Genomic DNA, 22,053 nt, shown 5'->3' on the forward strand with positions numbered 1-22,053 from the left:
CCTTTGACTCATTTCTCTCTGCCTCCTTCTTTCCACTCCTTTCCTCTTTTGACCTCACCCTCTCACCGTCCCCCCCTACTCACAAGGCAGGCAATACGCTTGACCTCATCTTTACTAGATGCTGTTCTTCTACTAATCTCACTGCAACTCCCCTCCAAGTCTCCGACCACTACTTTGTATCCTTTTCTCTCTCGCTCTCCTCCAACACTACTCACTCTGCCCCTACTCAGATGGTAATGTGTCGTCGCAACCTTCGCTCTCTCTCTCCCACTACTCTCTCCTCTTCCATCCTATCATCTCTTCCCTCTGCTAAATCCTTCTCCCTCCGATCTCCTGATTCTGCCTCCTTAACCCTCCTCTCCTCCCTTTCTGCATCTTTTGACTCTCTATGTCCCCTATCCTCCCGGCCGGCTCGGTCCTCCCCTCCTGCTCCGTATGGAAATGGAGGAAAACTAGACTCCCTGCAGACCTGTCATCTTTTCACTCCCTCCTCTCTACATTCTCTTCCTCTGTTTCCGCTGCTAAAGCCACTTTCTACCACTCTAAATTTCAAGCCTCTGCCTCTAACCCTAGGAAGCTCTTTGCCACCGTATCCTCCCTGCTGAATCCTCCTCCTCCTCCCCCTCCCTCCTCCCTCTCTGTGGATGACTTCGTCAACCATTTTGAATAGAAGGTTGACGACATCTGATCCTCATTTATTAAGTCAAATGACACCGCTGGTCCTGCTCACACTGCCCTACCCTATGCTTTGACTTCGTTCTCCCCTCTCTCTCTGATGAAATCTTGCGACTTGTGACGGCCGTCCGCCCAACAACCTGCCCACTTGACCCTATCCCCTCCTCTCTTCTCCAGACCATTTCCGGAGACCTTTTACCTTACCTCACCTCGCTCATCAACTCATCCTTGACCCCTGGCCATGTCCCTTCCGTCTTCAAGAGAGCGAGAGTTGCACCCCTCCTCAAAAAACCTACATTCGATCCCTCCGATGTCAACAACTACAGACCAGTATCCCTTCTTTCTTTTCTCTCCAAAACTCTTGAGCGTGCCGTCTCTAGCCAACTCTCCTGCTATCTCTCTCAGAATGACCTTCTTGATCCAAACCAGTCAGGTTTCAAGACTGGTCATTCAACTGAGACTGCTCTTCTCTGTGTCACGGAGGCTCTCCGCACTGCTAAAGCTAACTCTCTCTCCTCTGCTCTTATCCTTCTAGACCTATCCGCTGCCTTTGATACTGTGAACCATCAGATCCTCCTCTCCACACTTTCCGAGTTGGGCATCTCCGGCGCTGCTCACTCTTGGATTGCGTCCTACCTGACAGGTCGCTCCTACCAGGTGGCGTGGTGAGAATCTGTCTCCGCACCACGTGCTCTCACCACTGGTGTCCCCCAGTGCTCAGTTCTAGGCCCTCTCCTATTCTCTCTATACACCAAGTCACTTGGCTCTGTCATATCCTATCATTGCTACGCAGATGACACACAATTAATTTTCTCCTTTTGCCCTTCTGATAACCAGGTGGCGAATCGCATCTCTGCATGTTATCCAGAACGCTGCAGCCCGTCTGGTGTTCAACCTTGCCAAGTTCTCTCATGTCACCCCGCTCCTCCGCACACTCCACTTGCTTCCAGTTGAGGCTCGCATCTACTACAAGACCATGGTGCTTGCCTACGGAGCTGTGAGGGGAACGGCACCTTCTTACCGTCAGGCTCTGATCAGACCCTACACCCAAACGAGGGCACTACGTTCATCCACCTCTGGCCTGCTAGCCCCCCTACCTCTACGGAAGCACAGTTCCCGCTCAGCCCAGTCAAAGCTATTCGCTGTTCTGGCACCCCAATGGTGGAACAAGCTCCCCCACGACGCCACATTCCGGAGACACTTGAAACCCTACCTCTTTAAGGAATACCTGGAATAGTATAAAAGTAATCCTTCTACCCCCCCTCCCCCACCCCCCCATAAAAAAAATAGTGGTTGTCCCACTGGCTATCATAAGTTGAATGCACCAATTTGTAAGTCGCTCTGGATAAGAGCGTCTGCTAAATGATGTAAATGTAAATATGTAACTAGAAATCATTTTGATATTAGCCCCTATAATTAATATAGAGCTATGCTGACAATAATAATAATAATAATACAATGTATTTGAGAATACAGCTGCAGCAACATCCGTTTCTAATATAACACAGAAGGAAAGGGAATTGATCAGACTACTTCAGAAGCTAATTATATCACATTCAATACATTCAATAAAAATAAGCAAAAAATGGAGGATGCGGGCATCGATCCCGCTACCTCTCGCATGCTAAGCGAGCGCTCTACCATTTGAGCTAATCCCCCCAGTGTGACAAGGGTCCGTATGTGATTTGTTCTGATGTCATTCTCCGCATCTGTGCAACATTGAACTTATTCCGGCGGAAGTTTAGTGGCGAGGCCCTGTCCACAAAGAAATGGCGAGTGGAGTCGGGAGTGAGTATTATTTGTTAGCTTGCAAGTGTAGCTACAACGTATACATACATTTCAACTGTAATTTACAATATTTTCGTAACTAGCTTTATACATTATTTTCGTCTAGCTAGCCCTGCCTGGGTTTTGTTAGCTAGTGGCGCGCTCCTGGCAAGCTAACGTTTGCTAGCTTGATAACAATTGGTGTTCCTAGCTACAGAGCACGTACTTTACTAGCCGAATATGATAAACAACAAAATCAATTATTGTGTTAGATGACCTAGCTAGCTAAGTGGTGATGTTATGCTTTTCTAGATAGCTCAAAACCTTATTTGCATTAACAACAATATTGTAGCTTGCTTGCTGTGTAGCCGGTGTTTAGCTAGCTAACTATCTAGCCTAGATTTGTGCTCTGACCTAACTTTGGTTCCCCCTGCGCCGCGACCTGTGACATCTCTCTTTCTCTCTATTGCTAGCCTACCTATTCCAAGCGTCATAATTTCCTTATATCTGTCTTTATGTAGAACACAAGATGCTGTCCGTTGGCCCGACGGAGCCGTGGTCATTGAGGGAGAAACTATGCCTAGCCTCCTCTGTAATGAGGAGCGGAGACCAAAACTGGTAAACAAACACTACTTATTTCAGTCTGTCACTGATTGCATTTACATGTTTTTTTTCTTCTTTCTAGTGTATATAGTAAACTCTTCTACATGGTAATTTGTGTGCTTGATTGTCCTCCTGCCACTGTCTGCCTTTCAGGGTGTCAGTCAGCAGAGCCATCAAGCCTTTCTCAGAGCCAGGCCGCCCTCCAGACTGGTTCTCCCAGAAGGTATGACAGAGACAACATGCTTGTCCCCATTTCATAGTCAGACTCACTGTGACACAAAACAATTAATCTCTTTCATGATGAACAAAGTTGAAAGGTCAGCTACTATATATCTAACTTGCTCTCTGTGTCTCTGAACCCCACAGCACTGTGCCTCTCAGTATTCTGAACTGCTGGAGACCACAGAGGCTCCAAAGTGAGTACACAAACACACATTTTATCTGCTTTATTTAAGTATTCTGTTGCGGAGGCAGCACTCCAGCTGTCGTCAGAGCGCTTCATGTGTCTGATGTACGGCACTGTTTCAGGCGTAAGCGTGGGGAGAAGGGTGAGGTGGTGGAGACCATCGAGGATGTGATCGTACGGAGACTCACCGCCGAGAGGATAGAGGAGCTGAAAAAACGACTGAGAGACACACAGGACAAATACAGGTCAATACACACAGGCACACTCGCTCACACACACATACAAATGTAGTCACACACACACACAGTGGACCCTTCACTATCAATACATAGCCAAAATGTATCCCTGTTCAAAGCCATTATAAATGACCGACATGCTCCATACACTCTATTTACCATGCTTGACCTTTGGCCCTGTATTTCCTGTTTTGACAGAAAGCTGAAGAAGGAGGTGGATCTGATCCAAACAGGACATCTGGACTCCCGGCTGGAGGAGCTGTGGACAGACATAACACAGTAAGAAACCGGTCTGTCTGTCTCTCGGTTTGTGTCTGCATGCCTGTCTGTCCAACAATATGTCTTTCTGTTTATTTGTTGTAAACACTACGTTGTTATTCATAGTGTACTTTCTGAACCAGATTTAGTAGTGAAGATTGTGTTTCATGATTAAAATTGTTTGGCAGGAAAAAGAAGCAGGATGAGGATGAGGCAGATCTTAAGAGGAAGGCCACAGAGACAGCCTATCAGGGTAAGCTTTGACCTAATAATAATCATCCACCTTTTGGGCACCACTGATTTGACCAATGATTAGGCTCAGGAACTACCGGTAATAATAACCCATTCTTCTTCTCTCTGGTTTCAGCTCGCCAAGCGGTTAAGAACACACCCAAGCGGGTGCCCAGTGTCACTGTACGCTCCCCTCTGAGTGCCACGAGCATGGAGGAGGCACAGACAGACACCCCGACACCCCCAACAGATACAGCCATGCCCCAGGCAGAGGAGACCTCTGGCGCCAATGTGGTAAGGGAAGGGTCTTTGTCCTGGTCACCATAACACTGTATGCATAAAGCACTTGTGTTATAAACTTTAGAGATGTTTTTGTACTGTTTTGAGTGTCTCTTCTAGCTGGTTGTTGCTAGTCTCTTGTTGTCATGGAGGAATGGTCAGTGAATGTGTTTTTTCCCCCACTCTGTACATGTATGCCCAGGGGGTGGCCGTGTTCCTACCGTCGTCGGACGCTCCAATGGCGGGGCCTGAGGAGAGAAGCCTGGGGTCTCCGGTAGATGACTCCCCACAGAAGAGGCTCCTCAGTCAGAAGTCCACGCCGCCTCCCTCACCTCTCCTTTCAGAGCTGCTGAAGAAAGGAAGCCTGATCTCTGCTAGCCCCAGACTGGTGAGAAATACACTACAAAAGAAAGTTGGAAGAGGGATTAAAAAACAGGATGATTTGTGGTAATAAGGGATGAAAGTATTTGGATTATATTGGGTTGTATTGGGTGGATCTGTTTTAAGGGAGAGGGTTCAGGTTAAGTTTGACTTCACAAGCTACTGGTGTCAGGGAAATTCCTGTCTATACTATGCTGTTGTACATCCTACTAAGCTGCTCTGTAAAAACAGCTGATTTAGAAATCTTTAGAACAGGGAATCGGGGATATTGTGTGTTGATGATGTAATATTGTCAGGTAGTGGAGGGGGATGTTGCTGCTGCAGGACTGGCTAACGGAGGAGTTCCTACTACAACCCCCGCTATCACAGCAGGCCTTGAGGTTGCCAGTGCAGGTAACTATGGCAACCGTGATGTAACCGCTCTGGCTGGCTGGCTGTTATGTGTTTGGCTTGATGTGCATGTTAGGATGCTAAGTATTAGTGCTGTATGTGCTTTAAATGTGTTAGAAGCAAAGTGTGTGTCTGTGTCCTTTATTAGATGTACTTTGTTGTGTCCAATGGAAACAGTGCCCCCCCCATGCCCTGCCCCACCCAACACAGGTTAATACTGTCCCTCGTCTGTCTGTCAGTGTTTCTCTCTAAACCCAGCTGTCTCTCCCTTCCATCTAGAAAAGGGAAGGAATATCTAGTATATAAAGAGGAACCCTCATCTGATTTCTACTCAGTGAGACCAGTGTACCGTTGGTGGTGACACGTGCGTGATTCTCTGTCTGTCTTTCTCTCTCTGTGTCTGTGTGTTCAGTCAGAGAGGCAGGCTCAGAGGTGGTGAAGGTGGAGCTAGTGATGGAGCCAGGGCTAGTGAAGGAGGACAATGTACCTGGTTCCTACATGGGGGACGAGCTGGACCTAAGAGATATCATCGCCATCATAGAGGAGAAGGTACATGGTGTGGGGGGGGGGACTTTGAGAGGGTGGGATACAGCTTTTGACCTAGATATCTCTGTAGTAAGCGGACTTGTTTGTGCGCACTCATCACAGTCCTCTCTGTCTCTGTCTGTCTCTCTCTGTCTCTCTCTCTCTCTCTGTCTCTCTCTCTCTCTCTCTCTCAGGTGGATGACTCTGTGGAGGCTCTAGATGCTGCAGCAGTGGAGGCTGCTCTCTCTCTCTGTGAGGAGGCTGTTTCTGCTGGCCACTCCCTCTCAGGCCCATGGGAGGCCCAGGACTTGAAGGCCTCAGAGCCTGGTCCTACGGTTCAGTCTGACCCCACACAGGGGCTTCAGGCTGGGGCGGGAGCTAACCCTGGGGGCCTGGAGCCACAGACAGAGACAGAGCGTGGAAGGGGGGAAGCCGAGGAGGGGAACGGGAAGGACTGTGAAGGACAAGAAACAGTACAGACAGACGTTGCCCCTTCTGTTGTCGCTGATGATGGCCTGGCAGGAAGTGAGGTCACAGAGGAGGGCGTTCTAGGGGAGGAAGGAGCCCTGAGCACAGCTGTGAAGACTGAAAATGAGGAGTGGACCCAGCCAGAACCAAACACACCCTGCCTAGACTCAGAAGACAGCTCCGGATCAGGGAAAGAGTCCAAGGTAATTGTCCTCTTTTCAGTAACACACACACCTCTACCAGGTGCAGTTGAATTATCATCTCTCCTTGTGCATCTTTGTGTAGGAAGTGAAGGATGAGGATGGAGGGAGCGACGGGGATCCTGATGAAGGAATGGAGATGAAGGAGTGTGGAGAGGGGGAGGGGCCCTACCTATCAGAAGTAGAACCAGCAGCCAGTGAGAGCGAGGACGGCTATGGCCCCTCCTCCCAACGCTACACCACAGCTGATTCGCTAGCCAGCAGCCCCGCCTCTTCCCAGTTGTAAGTGTCCAACCATGGTCCTTGTATCCATGGCAACTCTTAACCTGAACATGCCATCATCATAAGCCTGAATAAAGCAAGTCAACTTGACCCTAAATAATGCTTTTTGACCTCTCCCCAAGATTAGGGGTGGTTTCTCTGTAGTAAGCTGTCTTGATGGGCTTTTGTTCACTCATCACAATCCTGTCTATCTGTCTCTCTCCCTGTCTCTCTCTCCCTCCGTCTCTCTGTCTGTCTCTCTCTCTGTCTGTCTCTCTCTGTCTCGCTCCCTTGACCTCTCTCCCCTTCTATCACTCACCTTTCACCCTCCTCTCTCTCTGTCTCTCTCTCTCTCTCTCTGTCTCGCTCCCTTGACCTCTCTCCCCTTCTATCACTCACCTTTCACTCTCCTCTGTCTGTCTGTCTCTCTCCCTCTGTCTGTCTGTCCGTCTCTCTCTGTCTCTGTCTCTCCCTCCGTCTCTCTCAGTTCGATATGTGGGGAGGATCAGGAGGCCGTTCAGGCTCAGAAGATCTGGAAGAAAGCCATCATGCTGGTGTGGAGAGCAGCAGCCAATCACAGGTCAGCTCTTAGCCATTTTCCCAATAACAGCCAATCACTTAACATGTCTGAGCTACTGTAGAGTTTGACGGATCAGTTGTTGTTACCTTTGACAGGTACGCCAGTGTGTTCCTTCAGTCTGTGTCTGAAGACATCGCCCCTGGTTACCACAGCATTGTACACAGGTGAGAGTTCTATAACAGTAAACGGTTTGTTTGCTATTATATGTTATGTGCGTATGAAAATAAAAGCTATTTATTTATAAAACAATGTAAGTACATGCTAACCGTACCCTCTAAAACACACACACACAAATTCATACACAAACACACACACACACACACACATTCACACCCAATCCCTCCCTCCCCCTCCAGACCCATGGATCTGTCGGCCATCAAGAAGAGTATCGAGGCGGGTCAGATCCGTACGACAGCAGAGTTCCAGCGTGACATCATGCTGATGTTCCAGAACGCGGTGATGTACAACAGCTCTGACCACGACGTGTTCCACATGGCTTTGGAGATGCAGAGGGACGTTCTAGAACACGTGCAGCAGTTCCTGGCCACTCAGCTCATCATGCAGACCTCAGAGTCCTCCATCTCCACCAAGAGCCTCAGAGGCCGCGAGGGGGGCCGCAAGCCAGGGGAGTCAGTGGAGAAGGTAAGACTAGACACACGCATACAGGTAACTGCCAAAATTATGGAAACACTTGAGTAAATGAAGGATGCAAAGTATATTGAAAGCAGGTGCTTCCACACAGGTGTGGTTCTTGAGTTAATTAAGCAATTAACATCCCATCATGCTTAGGGCCGTGTATAAAAATGCTGGGCAGGCCATTATTTTGGCTACCATGGCTATGCCCCCATAGGATGACAAGTGGTCACTGAATGGTTTGATGAGCATGAACACGGTGTAAACCATATGCTGTGGCCATCTCAGTCACCAGATCTCAACCCAATTGAACACTTATGGGAGATTATGGAGCGGCACCTGAGACAGCGTTTTCCACCACCATCAACAAAACACCAAATGGTGGAATTTCTCATGGAAGAATGGTGTCGCATCCCTCCAATAGAGTTCCAGCCACTTCAATGTGTTTCCTTTATTTTGGCAGTTACCTGTACTCAACCACACACACGCACACCTCCGAGTCCAGCATCGACACCAAGGAGCCAAGACATGTACAATTGACGCCGGACTGACTGTGTACCCATCTCATGACCCAATAATCTTATCTTGCCTCTCTCCTAACCTCCCTGCCATTACAGTTCCTCTGTAGGAGCATGGAGCCTGTCTGTCTCCCCTCTCCATTACTACTGTCTGTCTGTCTACCCACTCCCCTCTCCATTACTACTGTCTGTCTACTGTCTGGGTCCCCTCTCCATTACTACCGTCTGTCTCCCCTCTCCATTACTACTGTCTGTCTGTCTACTGTCTGTGTCCCCTCTCCATTACTACTGTCTGTCTGTCTACTGTCTGGGTCCCCTCTCCATCACTGCTGTGTGTCTACTGTCTGGGTCCCCTCTCCATTAGTACTGTCTGTCTCCCCTCTCCATTACTACTGTCTGTCTACTGTCTGGGTCCCCTCTCCATTACCACTGTCTGTCTCCCCTCTCCATTACTACTGTCTGTCTGTCTACTGTCTGGGTCCCCTCTCCATCACTACTGTGTGTCTACTGTCTGGGTCCCCTCTCCATTAGTACTGTCTGTCTCCCCTCTCCATTACTACTGTCTGTCTACTGTCTGGGTCCCCTCTCCATTACTACTGTGTGTCTACTGTCTGGGTCCCCTCTCCATCACTACTGTGTGTCTACTGTCTGGGTCCCCTCTCCATTAGTACTGTCTGTCTCCCCTCTCCATTACTACTGTCTGTCTACTGTCTGGGTCCCCTCTCCATTAGTACTGTCTGTCTCCCCTCTCCATTACTACTGTCTGTCTGTCTACTGTCTGGGTCCCCTCTCCATTACTACTGTGTGTCTACTGTCTGGGTCCCCTCTCCATTACTACTGTCTGTCTACTGTCTGGGTCCCCTCTCCATTAGTACTGTCTGTCTCCCCTCTCCATTACTACTGTCTGTCTGTCTACTGTCTGGGTCCCCTCTCCATCACTACTGTGTGTCTACTGTCTGGGTCCCCTCTCCATCACTACTGTCTGGGTCCCCTCTCCATTAGTACTGTCTGTCTCCCCTCTCCATTACTACTGTCTGTCTACTGTCTGGGTCCCCTCTCCATTACTACTGTCTGTCTCCCCTCTCCATTACTACTGTCTGTCTGTCTACTGTCTGTGTCCCCTCTCCATTACTACTGTCTGTCTGTCTACTGTCTGGGTCCCCTCTCCATCACTACTGTCTGGGTCCCCTCTCCATTAGTACTGTCTGTCTCCCCTCTCCATTACTACTGTCTGTCTGCTGTGTTTCTCACTTGACTGTCTGAACGTGTGTCTGTCTTACTGTCTGTTCTTCTATTTGTACAATGTTGTCTTGTTTGTGTTGTTTACTCTAGGTGTGTGTGTATGCATGTGTGTGGAGAGGTGTGTGTGTATACGAGGGGTAAATGTCACTGTGTGTGGGTGTGTGGTTCTCTCTTTTCTCACTAACTGTTTGTCCTCCTACAGGACAGTGTCCCAATGGCTTCTCCCGCTTTCCTTCTCTCTCTCTTTGTAAGTATTCAGGTCGAAGGTCACAACTCACCAGGCCAAGTCAAGCGCACGCTCTGTTTCTCCGTCTCTGTCACACACACCCAAAACACTAATCTCATATTCAGAAAGGCATAAAACAGTTTGCTACTCACTGACTACACCTGTAGTCAAACACTCACCTCTCATATTAACAAACACATCCGTCACCGTCACTACATTTTTAACCTTCGGTATTTGATTTTTAAATGGACCCATCCTGGTTGTGTGTACGTGTGTTCGTTCATTTCTCAACAAATGCCTTTTTTGTGTATCCAGTGGTTGTCTTCAACTTCTCGTCTGATCCATCGCTTTTCTTTCTTCTCTGGTTTTCCTCTGGTGGGAGATCGTCTTGTGTTTTTAACGGGCCAACCACGAGCCATCGCTGGGTTTTCAACCTGGTGTCAGACTGACCTTCACCCACCTCTCTTCCCTGCAGGACGGGGGCACAAGAGGGCGCCGCTGTGCTATTGAAGCAGACATGAAGATGAAGAAATAACCAGAGAGTCAAAAGGCAGTAGGACAGTAGGGTGCCAACAGGCCAGAGGGCTGTAGGTTTAAAGAGAGAGTTGATGTAGTGATTGGACGATTTTAACCAGAGAATGTTTGGTGGAGTTGTTACTGTTCTGAGAAGTTGGTTGTTTGAGTTTAATCAAAGAGTTTTCGGTTCGATGGTTTGTGTCAGAGATAGGGCGAGCAGGGCTGCAGTCTTCTGGTATTCTCTCCAGGCCATTTCTGATTTATCATTGTGTACCATAGTTGTGTACTGTTTAATTAACTAACTTAAGTCTATGATTGTATTTAAAGCCAGTACACTAGATATCCAGACATCATATGATTCTGATTGACAGTTGCCACTGGTAACCAGCAGACACTGCAGCCCTGGAGGACTGAATCTGTTTTACTACTGCAGTACTACAGTAGTACTAAAGTACTAGTGACTGACTGACTTGGGGCCCCATTGTTTTGTGTATAGGATGTAGCCAACTGCAAAATATGCTGCAAGGAATCATGATCCCACTGGGCACAAACTGGTTGAATCAACGTTGTTTCAATGTAACTGAACAAAAATATAAACGCAACATGCAACAATTCCCTCCCCAGACGATCCCGCAGGTCCGGTGAAGAAGCCATATGTGGAGGTCCTGGGCTGGCGTGGTTACACGTGGTCTGCGGTTGTGAGGCCGGTTGGACATACTGCCAAATTCTCTAAAACGACGTTGGAGGCGGCTTATGGTAGAGAAATGAACATTCAGTTCTCTGGCAACAGCTCTGGTGGACATTCCTGCAGTCAGCATGCTAATTGCGTGCTCGCTCAACACTTACGGCATTGTGTTGTGTGACAAAACGGCACATTTTAGAGAGGCCTTTTACTGTCCCCAGCACAAGGTACACCTGTGTAATGATCGTGCTGTTTAATCAGTTTCTTGATATGCTACGCCTGTCAGGTGGATGGATTATCTTGGAAAATGATAAATACTCACTAACAGGGATGTAAACAAATTTGTGCACAACATTTGAGAGAAATAAGCATTTTGTGCGCATGGAAGATTTCTGGGAACTTTTATTTCAGCTCATGAAACATGGGACCAACACTTTACATGTTGCGTTTATAATTTTTGTTAAGTATATTTGGAAAATACCATAGAAATAAGAATGAATAGAACGGGCTTCAAACCTCTAACCCTGGCAATTAATTCACTGGTTAACTCATGGGTACACTCGCAATGGCTGCCATGTATTGTGATGCAATAATTTCCATGGTATTTTGGAATGTTCATTCAAATGATGCTAACTGATGTGACTCATGGAATGTATTTTTTGTCATGTCAATTGAGTTGACTCAACAAATCACAGCACAGATTGAAGGTACACTTCCTGTTTTTACTTCCTGGCATGTGGTCCTCTGTAGCTCAATTGGTAGAGCATGGCGCTTGTAACGCCAGGGTAGTGGGTTCGATCCCCGGGACCACCCATACGTAAAAATGTATGCACACATGACTGTAAGTCGCTTTGGATAAAAGCGTCTGCTAAATGGCATATTATATTATATTATTACACTCAAAATGGCTGCCAGTCCACCCATTATGCCATCATTGACTTGAATGGAGACGCCCTTTCTATTCATTTGTATTTCTATGGAACATACATTGGATTTGCAAAAAGTCATCAAACTGTTGTTTTGAGGGTGAATTTTCAACCACAGAATTATGTAATCATAGTAACCAATTTTGCACATAGATAAACCGTGTATAAAATCTGTTGAATTTGTACCTTTGAAACAATGTCTGATCTTCAACGTTATATCCACTATCCATTTTTTTTTTTTTACAATTGGCTGGGCAGCACCTCCTACTGCAGAGTTATTCTACACAGCTGTCCATTTGGTCTCCCATCCAGAGTTTTAACCAAGCCCAGCTTTGATATTTGTCACTGACTACCAATGTTGCTATCGAAGTCATTCCAAAGGGTAGGTTTAACAGAGCAAATGAAATATAACCATACACTATAATTAATATCATCAATGATAACATTTAGGCCTATATAGCATTTGCAAAGTCATCAACAGCTGTTGTTTCAATTCAACTAAAAATAGACAATACATATAGGCCTAGAGTTTCAAGCTCTGCTTGATGTCAAACGTAATCTACAAGTGAACTATTAATATGTTGGAATCATGTCTCCATTTCAACCAAAAAGTTAATAGGACTAAATCAAATCAAACTTTAAATGCACTTTAAATAAAGTTTGATTTGATTTAGTCCTATTCTTTAACTTTTTAGTTGAGTTGGAGACGTGAATCCAACATATCAATTATTAATTGGTAGACAAACTGGAATTAGTCGCACTGTCAGTGGCTAAAAAAATATACATCTCCTTCGAATGTTGATATTTGGTTGCGTTGACAACCAAACCCAATTCAATATCACTTTTGCAATACAGTAAAACACCTATTAACTTGATGACAAGTTAACAAATCATATGTTGGATTCTCTAAATAAACCAAAAATAAAAGTTAAAGAATGGGATTAAACCAGTGACAGATGAAACTATACATCTCCTTTAAATGTTGATATTTGGTTGAGTTGTCAAGCTAACACAATTCGATATGACTTTTGTAATACAGTAAATAGCCTGAAGTTAAGGCACTTACAAACTAATGTAACTGTTTTTATTCAACCTTTAAATGAGTAGCACATCCATGGCCACATTGGTTACTGTAACTATCAATGTCTTACGTAATCATAGAAAGCCTTAATGTTCATGAGGGCATGCAAAGGTCGCAGGTCTGTGGAGATCTTCACAATATAAAAATCTGTGCAGAATCTAACAGCATTGATCACTTGCACTATTAATGTAATCTCAACTGCAGTCCAGTTAATTTGGTTGTGCTATTAGATGAAGCACAGTGATGACACATTAAGTTGTATAAATACAAAATGACATATTCCCATTTGAACTTTGTTGTGCTTTTAAATCATTGAAAGTGCAGTGATAAAATATTTAATGACAACTAAACCAAAAATCAGACAGTTTTTCCATTGGAATTTGGTTGTGCTTTTAGATGGTTGAAAGCATAGTGATAACCCATTGGGAATTCAACAAACTTCTGGCTGTCTTGAGTGGGTTAATAAAGGTTGAAATCTCTGATCAACGTCAACCAAGAATTACCCACATTTCCACATGTGCCCAGTGGGATGTGTTTACTGTATGTTAGCGGGAGTTCAAAAGAGTAGTAACTGAGTGTTGAACTTTATGTACAGTTTAGTTTTTTCATTTGTGTGTTTTGTTCAACTGTTTATTAGAGTAAGAATTTAAAACAATGGTAATGTCAGTCTAAACTTTGACAGACCCAAGTTGAGACCTTCTGGTCTTGGGTATGGAGTATAGACATTGAAGTTTGACAGCTTTTATGATTAAAAGAGTAGGGCAACACTGAAAAGGATACTGTGCAAAAACATTTTATTTCAGTTTAACAATACTGCAAGACAGAAACATTCGGACTCAGGGTTAGGGGCAATACCAGCTTGCCTTCCCGCTGCCTTCACAGCCAACATGAGGTTTCCATGGTTTTACAAAGGAATTGTGCAAGTCGGTTGCAAAAAAACAACCTATGGCTGTTACATTGTACAGATGTAGGATCTTAATATGATCACCCTGCAATGCAGGAAAAGGTTTACTTGTGTATTTGAGATTTAAAAGGGCTTCTGAAGTTTAATTTCCACTTTGAAATTTCAGACATGATTTTCTCCTACGAAAGATGTATCAACCCTTACAAAACTGTCCATTAATTATAATCCACATTTCCTGTTGCTGCAGGATTATTTTCCTGCTGTAGCAAACTGGCTCAAATGAAGATCTTACATTTGTACAGAACTGTAACACATTTCACCCCCTGCTAGAACCAGCAAGGTAACATGCATTCTGTGCTTTTTTTCTAACTAGGTCAACTCAAATTTCAGCCATACAAAACATATAGGGTAACATTCCCTCCTTGTCACCTACACATAAGTATATTTCTTTTCACAATTGAGCTGACTGTTCCAGTGATTTTCCAGTGCATATACTGTGCAAAACTCCAATACAGGTGTACATTGACATGCATTAAGTACACAAGAAAAACAACAAAGTAGTGCTGAGATTTTTCTCCTAAAAAGGAATGTAGAAACATATGCCACGTGTTGATCCCTGATCAGAAATTATCTATCTCAGCAAAACTCGTGTATGACAGGGCTCGCGGAGGAATACAATTTATTCTTGACCAGCCGGTACTGGGGTCGTAGTTTCAACACCTTGTCGGTAACGAACATGTGTTTGAGAGGAGGCCAACCATCTTTGTCCAGTTTGAACACTATGGACAGCTCGAAGGTAGGAGTGACGGTGGGGTCGGGTGATATAGTACCCAGCGTCTGCAGGCCCTGTTGTGTCTCCAAATAAACCTGTATGAAGGCCCCACGGAGCCCACACGGTTCTCCAACTGAGGAGTGCACCACGTCCCGGGCAACCTTGGCGGTCAGCGGGCGGGGAAGCAGCAGCACCCGGCAGCGCAGATTCGATTCTTTAGCTTCAGAGAGACAACCCTCGATCTGCCTGGTCATGTCCTGCTGGAGTATTCTCTCCTCACAGTCGAGAGTAATTTCAGAGTCCAGACCTGGAAAAGAGAATGGTGTGTTAATATCAATATATTGCTGGTGAACCATGAGTTTAAGTTGTACAGCCTATGCTTTTGTATTACAGACATTTGATAAGGCAGGGGCTATATTTAGGCCTATTCTATATAGAGCCTATACTGTTTCACCTAGGCCTATTTACTGAAGTTATTTAGCCTAATATTCAATAGCATTGCAATAATACATTTAAACCAGTACGAAACATGTTTGCACTCACTAGGTTACTGTAAGTCGCTCAGGATAAGAGCGTCTGCTAAATGACTCAAATGTAACATTGTAATAGACTATTCTTATATATTGCGCAACATTTTTACATTGATCGTCAAAATAAGGCAATGTATCAGCAACTTTAAAAACGAGAGACAGAGGTTGGTTTAATTAATGAACTTTCAAGAACAGACCATCAGCTGACAGTCATGAGCAGTAGGCTACAGACTCTACAGCAGGGTTCTTCAATTCCGGTCCTGGAGGGCCGAAACACCTCTGTTTTTCATCCTCTCCTTCTAATCAGGGGCTAATTCAGACCTGGGACACCAGGTGAGTGCAATTAACTACCAGGTAGAAATAAAAAACAGAAGTGTTTCGGCCCTCCAGGACCGGAATTGAAGAACCCTGCTGTAGAGTGTAGACTATCTGGCTGCATCAGCTACGTTGTATCAGTGCAGGCTACTATCTGTGGCCGCTTGGAATGGTAAAAACCTATGAGTCGTAGGCTAAAGTTCGACAAAAGGCCTATAAAGTCACCAGAATTAACTGACAGTTATAATGTGCCATCATTTATAACAGCACATATAGCCGATGAAAACTTAGATTTCAGAACAGAGCCTTACTTGAGGAGTTCCTTTCCTTGATGAATTCGCAACTTTCAAGGCTGCCCCGACGCGTATCTTTTTTGTTGCTCGATGTGATTTGATAGAGAAACTTTCGCTCGACTACGCTATCCTCTACAGACATAATGAGCATTCCGTGTCCGAGGACCAAAGCCGGGGTATAGACCATTGTGATTTTTTCTCTATCTCCAATACGCCACTCAGTGATACAGGTTTTCGGTCTATTCTCTCCATGTAGGCGTCAGTTGATTGAAGTCGCTGGGGCTCTCACCTTGTTTAAATAGTAATCCTTGGTTGCATCAGCTGCTCACGTGTGGGACGGCCTCCTTTGTTACCATAGCAGCGCGACAGTGAGCAACTGCTGGAAGGGGTTGAATCAGCCTCACGCGACATGCCTAGACATTGCTCTTACTGGCTACTCAATACTGACAATATCACCCGTTTTATCCAGTATTCTGTATTCTATTCCATTCATGTTATTAGAAAGGTTTATTGTTAGGTTATCAAAAAAATTTAAGTAACAAACACTCATACACTACATGACCAAAAGTATGTGGACACCTTCTCGTTGAACATCTCATTCCAAAATCATGGGCATTAATATGGAGTTGGTCCCCTCTTTGCTGCTATAACAGCCTCCACTCTTCTGGGAAGGCTTTCCACTAGATGTTGGAACATTGCTGTGGGGAATTGCTTCCATTCAGCCACAAGAGCATTAGTGAGGTTAGGCACTGATGTTGGGCGATTAGGCCTGTCTTGCAGTCTGTGTTCCAGTTCATCCGAAAGGTGTTAGATGGGGTTGAGGTCAGGGCTCTGTGCAGGCCAGGCAAGTTCTTCTACACCGATCTCGACAAACCATTTCTATATGGACCTCGCTTTGTGCACGGGGGCATTGTCATGCTGAAACAGGAAAGGGCCTTCCCCAAACTGTTGCCACAAAGATGGAAGCACATAATCTTCTAGAATGTCATTGTATGCTGTATTGTTAAGATTTCCCTTCACTGAAACTAAGGGGCCTAGCCCGAACCATGAAAAACAGCCCCAGACCATTATTCCTCCTCCACCAAACTTGACAGTTGGCACTATGCATCCGGCAGGTAGCGTTCTCCTGGCATCCGCCAAACGCAGATTAGTCCTTCGGACTGCCAGATGGTGAAGCGTGATTAATCACTCCAGAGAACGCGTTTCCACTGCTCCAGAGTCCAATGGTGGCGAGCTTTACACCACCACTCCAGCAACGCTTGGCATTGCGCATGGTGATCTTAGGCTTGTGTGTGGCTGCTCGGCCATGGAAACCCATTTCATGAAGCTCCCGACGAACAGTTCTTGTGCTGACGTTGCTTCCAGAGGCAGTTTGGAACTCAGTAGTGGGCCTACCACTTCACGGCTGAACCGTTGTTGCTCCTAGATGTTTCCACTACACAATAACAGCACTTACAGTTCACCAGGGCAAAAATTTGATGAACTGACTTGTTGGAAAGGTGGCATCCTATGACGGTGCCACGTTGAAAGTCACAGATCTTAGTCATTCTACTGCCAGTGTTTGTCTATGGAGATTGCATGGCTGTGTGCTCGATTTTATACCCCTGTTAGCAATGGGTGTGGCTGAAATCACAGAATCCACTAATTTGAAGGGGTGTCCACATACTTATGTATATATAGTGTATTTATAACAAATTGTTTTATATTGTTCTAAACATAAATATAATTGATGGATACCCATGCCTAATGTAGTCCTAAAAAGGTAGGCTTAGTCAATAACCCACTAAACATTATTTATTGGATATTGGAGGTGGTTGGCTTGATTCCCTTTTGGTGAATCCCTTCATAAATATGTCACATGAGGATTCTGGTATACACTTGAATACACTCACTGCTCTGCTCACTACCTGTGCCAGCCGGTCTAGACAAGGCCAGCCCAGCCAGCCACGAGCCTTACCTGGGCTGAGTCACAGGTGAATCACATCACATGACCTGACACTCACTGATCAGACAGGAAGGGGATTTCCTCTGAACCTTGGACCCTCCCCCTCCCCCTCCCCCTCCCCCTCTCCCTCTCTCCCCATCCCCCATCTCCCCCCTCTCCCCCTCTCCCTCTCTCCCCCCTCCCCCTCTCCCTCCCCCTCTCTCCCTCTCCCCCCTCTCCCTCCCCTCTCCCCCTCTCCCTCTCTCCCCCTCTCCCCCTCTCCCTTTGCTTTTTCAACACCCACACCACATAATTTCAGATATGGTAAAATGAATGAGTTTATGAAAGAGTCAATGTTTTCTCAGCACGCCACTCTTTCACACACAGGCCTTGTAATGTGTATTGGAAATGAAAATACAAGTCTCACACTATCTATACATTGTGATGTCACGAGAGGCTGTGTCCTGGAGGGACGTTACATCCCCCTGAGATGGCTGCAAACCCAGACAGCTATGGCTCCATCTGCTGGTATGGTCGGGAACTCCAACCCTCTATGGCCAATCTTCCCACGCAGCTGAAACCAATCAGGAGCTGATGAGCTGAAGGTTTGGGGAAGGGAAGAGACACAGTCTCCAAGCTGGGCTCTATGGAGGACAAGAGTGCTGCACGTCCACTTCCATGAGGAATATAAGGATTTGGAGATACTTACCTTTGGGAAATACTCACCTTTGGATATATGCACCTGTGGAAATACGTGTGGGACATTTGGAAGGACGTTTTGCCGGGTTGGCCACTAGCTGCAACGTGGAATACAGTAAGACTGGGGAAAAGTTATTTGAGCGAGGGAGAGTTATGATTTTGGATGTGGAAGAGACATCCCTGAACTGTTAACCCTTAAGAGCCACCAGAGAACAGAATTGTGTTATACTTTCGTTAGTTTCCCAAGACCTTTAATAAAATCCTTGTTTTGGTTGAACCTGGTCTCCTTGCACTACTTGAGCAATCCCGCTGAAAGCTGTGTAGCCTCTCGTGACATCACAGATGGTGGAGAATACGGGCACGCTCAAGCGTTAATAGTGCATGTCAGAGGAGGATACCGAAGGTTTGATCACCCAGTTTTCCAAGTTGGCCGTAGGCTCCCCGCCGACTGAAATGGAGGACATATTGAAAGCCCTTGTTGCTGGCCAGCAAGCCCAGATGCAAGCAAACGTGGCTCTCTTGGAGGAGCAAAAGAAAGCCAACCTTCTGAAGGCAGAGGAATTGCAGTTGCAGAGACAGAGGGTGGTCCAAAATACCCGCCCAATAAAGGCAAGTGACTTTATATCTAAGATGGGAGCTACCGATGACATTGAGGCATACCTGCATGCATTTGAGGCCACGGCCACTAGGGAAGCCTGGCCCAAGCAACAGTGGGTTGGTCTGTTAGCCCCCTTTCTAACCGGGGAAGCGCTGAATGCTGTCCGGGACCTGGGCCCTGACCAGGTTACTGACTATGATGCCCTGAAGTCTGAGATCCTCAGCAGATATGGACTCACAAAGTTTGGTATGGCCCAGCGCTTTCACAGTTGGACCTTCCAACCAGACCAACCTCCTCGGGCGCAGATGCATGAACTTGTCCGAACGCAAGGAAATGGCTGGATCCGCAGAGGAATACAGCAGCGGCGGTGGTGGAGGCCGTTGTGGTGGATCGTTACCTACGCGCCCTGCCTTATGAGGCAAAACGGTTCATCAGTCAACAGGCCTTGACCACGGCTGATCTGACCGTGGAAGCTGTGGAAAAGTACCAGGCCACAGCGGAGATGCTGAATGCTTCCCGAAAAGACCCCAGGAGTGCGGCCCCACCACAAATGGGGAAAACCCCGTCCAAAGGACCCCAAGGTCTCGAACCCCGCCGCGTCAGGACTTATCCCGGCTCCAGGGGGAGCCAGAAACCAGGCGGGTCCAAGAAGAGTACACCAGGATGGGGAACCTCGACAGTGTTACCGGTGTGGGGGAGATGGGACATATCTCCTGGCAGTGTGGGAAACCAGCCGATGAACCTATGCCCACTGCGGAGTCCTCCAGCTCAGCACCCACACATCGTTTTGCCTCGCTCTTGGGAGTCGTAGATGGCGGCCCAGATCGACCCCCCCACCTGCCCGGTAACTGTGAATCACCATGATGTGGAGGCCTTACTGGATTCTGGTAGCCGGGCCACCCTGGTGCGTAAGGATTTGGTGGGCCCAACGTGTCTGACCCCGGGGAAAGTCCTCCCAGTTTCCTGTGTCCATGGGGACACCAGAGAATACCCCATTACTGAACTTACAATGACCAGCACACGGGGAACCATACACACGACGGCGGGGGTGGTTGATTCCCTCCCCGTCCCTGTCCTAATTGGACGAGACTGCCCAGCCTTTTACCCACTCTGGAGAGAGTCTCAGGAGAGGATAACCCGAGTACCTCGGAAACGGAGAGGCAAGACTCATCCTGGGAAGGCTCCGGTGCAATCCTCCGAATTACTCACTCCCGCCCGGGCTCTGATAGGGATGGCAGGTGCCCAGACCGACACAGAGACGGAGCTACAGAATCTGGACAAAGAACTGTCTGGTCTGAAGGGGACCGCTGAGAGGTATCGTTTGTTAAAGCAACAGTTAGACATGAAGACAGGAGAGTTAGATATCCTCCAGGCTAAACCTCCAACAGAGCTCCTTCCATAAGCAACAGGAGGAGCTGGAGAGGCTGCGCAGGACCATCGAGGAGTGTGAGGAGACCCTGCGCAGTAGTAAGGAGGTCCAGAAGAAGGCAGAGGAGAAGTACAAGGTGTTGGAGAACAAGATGAAGAATGCGGAGGCAGAGAGAGAGAAGGAACTGAGAGCTGCTCAACAGAAGCTAAACTCTGCTAAAACCAAGGCTGATGCGTTCAGTAAGAAACTCAAGGAGAGACAACAGGAGGCTGAGTCCCTGGTCCTAGAGGTGGAGGAGTTGAAGAGAGAGCAGGCTGGCAAGCACCACGGCAATGCGGACGCCCTCTCCCGGCGTGATGCCTTCTTCGCTGCCTTTACCCCGACGAGGACGTCGGTCCCGAGGAGGGGGATGTGTGATGTCACGAGAGGCTGTGTCCTGGAGGGACGTTACATCCCCCTGAGATGGCTGCAAACCCAGACAGCTATGGCTCCATCTGCTGGTATGGTCGGGAACTCCAACCCTCTATGGCCAATCTTCCCACGCAGCTGAAACCAATCAGGAGCTGATGAGCTGAAGGTTTGGGGAAGGGAAGAGACACAGTCTCCAAGCTGGGCTCTATGGAGGACAAGAGTGCTGCACGTCCACTTCCATGAGGAATATAAGGATTTGGAGATACTTACCTTTGGGAAATACTCACCTTTGGATATATGCACCTGTGGAAATACGTGTGGGACATTTGGAAGGACGTTTTGCTGGGTTGGCCACTAGCTGCAACGTGGAATACAGTAAGACTGGGGAAAAGTTATTTGAGCGAGGGAGAGTTATGATTTTGGATGTGGAAGAGACATCCCTGAACTGTTAACCCTTAAGAGCCACCAGAGAACAGAATTGTGTTATACTTTCGTTAGTTTCCCAAGACCTTTAATAAAATCCTTGTTTTGGTGGAACCTGGTCTCCTTGCACTACTTGAGCAATCCCGCTGAAAGCTGTGTAGCCTCTCGTGACATCACAACATCTATGTGCTATTTTTAGGCTCACATGTTGCTGGACCTGTCGAGAATCTATGACTAGACCCAGGAAGGAGTCTGACTGTAAAATCGTTCAGTTATGAGTCACAGAAAGGGACATTTCCCCTTTTAAGGCTTCACCTGTACACCATCAGCCTATCATCTTCAGCCCTGCCCAGATCGTGTGAGGTTCTGGCTATCGTTATGACGTCTAAACAGTAATTAGAACGTTTACTGTCTTTCTATGGAAGTGAAGGGAAACTACCGAATGTGTTGGTCTGTGGAGCTTACCACTGTGTCTGGCTTGGCTGATGCAGACATCCTCTCGGCTTGCATTTCACATGTTTTTTTTTGTGTGTAAGTGTGTGTATCCATGTGTTTGCGTGTGTTTGCTCACAGTATCAGCTTCCTCATCAGATTGAGAACAGGAAATGATTTACCTAATTCATGAAATGAATCAAATACTACTGTTCCATATACACTCTTAGAAAAAATGTGCTATCTCGAACCTAAAAGGATTCTTTAGCTGTCCCCATAGGAGAACCGTTTGAAGAACC

At 46.7% G+C, this 22,053-nt stretch overlaps 2 protein-coding genes and 1 non-coding gene across 6 annotated transcripts; 1 reads left to right on the forward strand and 2 right to left on the reverse strand.

The window, feature by feature from the left end:
- Nucleotides 1-2,261: 2,261 nt before the first annotated feature.
- Nucleotides 2,262-2,334, reverse strand: trnaa-agc. Its single transcript has one exon. It is a non-coding gene; the product is annotated as a tRNA-Ala (tRNA).
- Nucleotides 2,335-2,387: 53 nt separating this feature from the next.
- Nucleotides 2,388-11,058, forward strand: LOC121558727 (bromodomain-containing protein 8-like). 4 transcript variants are annotated; one of them, XM_045226566.1, is made up of 18 exons: nucleotides 2,388-2,463; nucleotides 2,964-3,060; nucleotides 3,199-3,268; nucleotides 3,412-3,461; nucleotides 3,574-3,696; nucleotides 3,886-3,966; nucleotides 4,134-4,198; nucleotides 4,313-4,470; nucleotides 4,658-4,843; nucleotides 5,133-5,229; nucleotides 5,639-5,775; nucleotides 5,946-6,422; nucleotides 6,505-6,701; nucleotides 7,168-7,260; nucleotides 7,356-7,424; nucleotides 7,617-7,902; nucleotides 9,856-9,900; nucleotides 10,195-11,004. In XM_045226566.1, the coding sequence occupies exons 1-18, from the start codon at nucleotides 2,445-2,447 to the stop codon at nucleotides 10,387-10,389; spliced, it is 2,445 nt and encodes an 814-aa protein (XP_045082501.1). In that variant the 5' UTR covers nucleotides 2,388-2,444; the 3' UTR covers nucleotides 10,390-11,004. The 4 variants fall into 4 exon arrangements, with proteins under 4 accessions (XP_045082501.1, XP_045082502.1, XP_045082510.1 ...); XM_045226567.1 differs by having other exon boundaries at nucleotides 10,355-11,004; XM_045226575.1 differs by lacking the exons at nucleotides 9,856-9,900; nucleotides 10,195-11,004 and adding an exon at nucleotides 11,020-11,058.
- A 2,803-nt stretch (nucleotides 11,059-13,861) lies between these two features.
- On the reverse strand, nucleotides 13,862-16,193 carry si:ch211-39i2.2 (DNA damage-inducible transcript 4-like protein-like). Its single transcript, XM_041872122.2, has 2 exons — nucleotides 15,917-16,193; nucleotides 13,862-15,067 (listed from the first exon to the last, which is right to left on the reverse strand). Exons 1-2 carry the CDS (start codon nucleotides 16,083-16,085, stop codon nucleotides 14,625-14,627), a joined length of 612 nt encoding a protein of 203 aa, XP_041728056.1. The 5' UTR covers nucleotides 16,086-16,193; the 3' UTR covers nucleotides 13,862-14,624.
- Nucleotides 16,194-22,053: the final 5,860 nt, after the last annotated feature.

The sequence above is a fragment of the Coregonus clupeaformis genome, chromosome 2 (genome assembly GCF_020615455.1).
Source record: "Coregonus clupeaformis isolate EN_2021a chromosome 2, ASM2061545v1, whole genome shotgun sequence".
Classification (NCBI taxonomy): domain Eukaryota; kingdom Metazoa; phylum Chordata; class Actinopteri; order Salmoniformes; family Salmonidae; genus Coregonus; species Coregonus clupeaformis.

Coding starts and splice junctions, on each gene's coding strand:
- LOC121558727 (XM_045226566.1), top strand. Junction 3,697..3,885: donor GACACACAGGACAAATACAG/GTCAATACACAC, acceptor CTGTTTTGACAG/AAAGCTGAAGAAGGAGGTGG. Junction 7,261..7,355: donor AGAGCAGCAGCCAATCACAG/GTCAGCTCTTAG, acceptor TACCTTTGACAG/GTACGCCAGTGTGTTCCTTC.
- si:ch211-39i2.2 (XM_041872122.2), bottom strand. CDS start 16,085: ATGGTCTATACCCCGGCTTTGGTCCTCGGACACGGAATGCTCATTATG. Junction 15,068..15,916: donor CAAGGAAAGGAACTCCTCAA/GTAAGGCTCTGT, acceptor TCTCTTTTCCAG/GTCTGGACTCTGAAATTACT.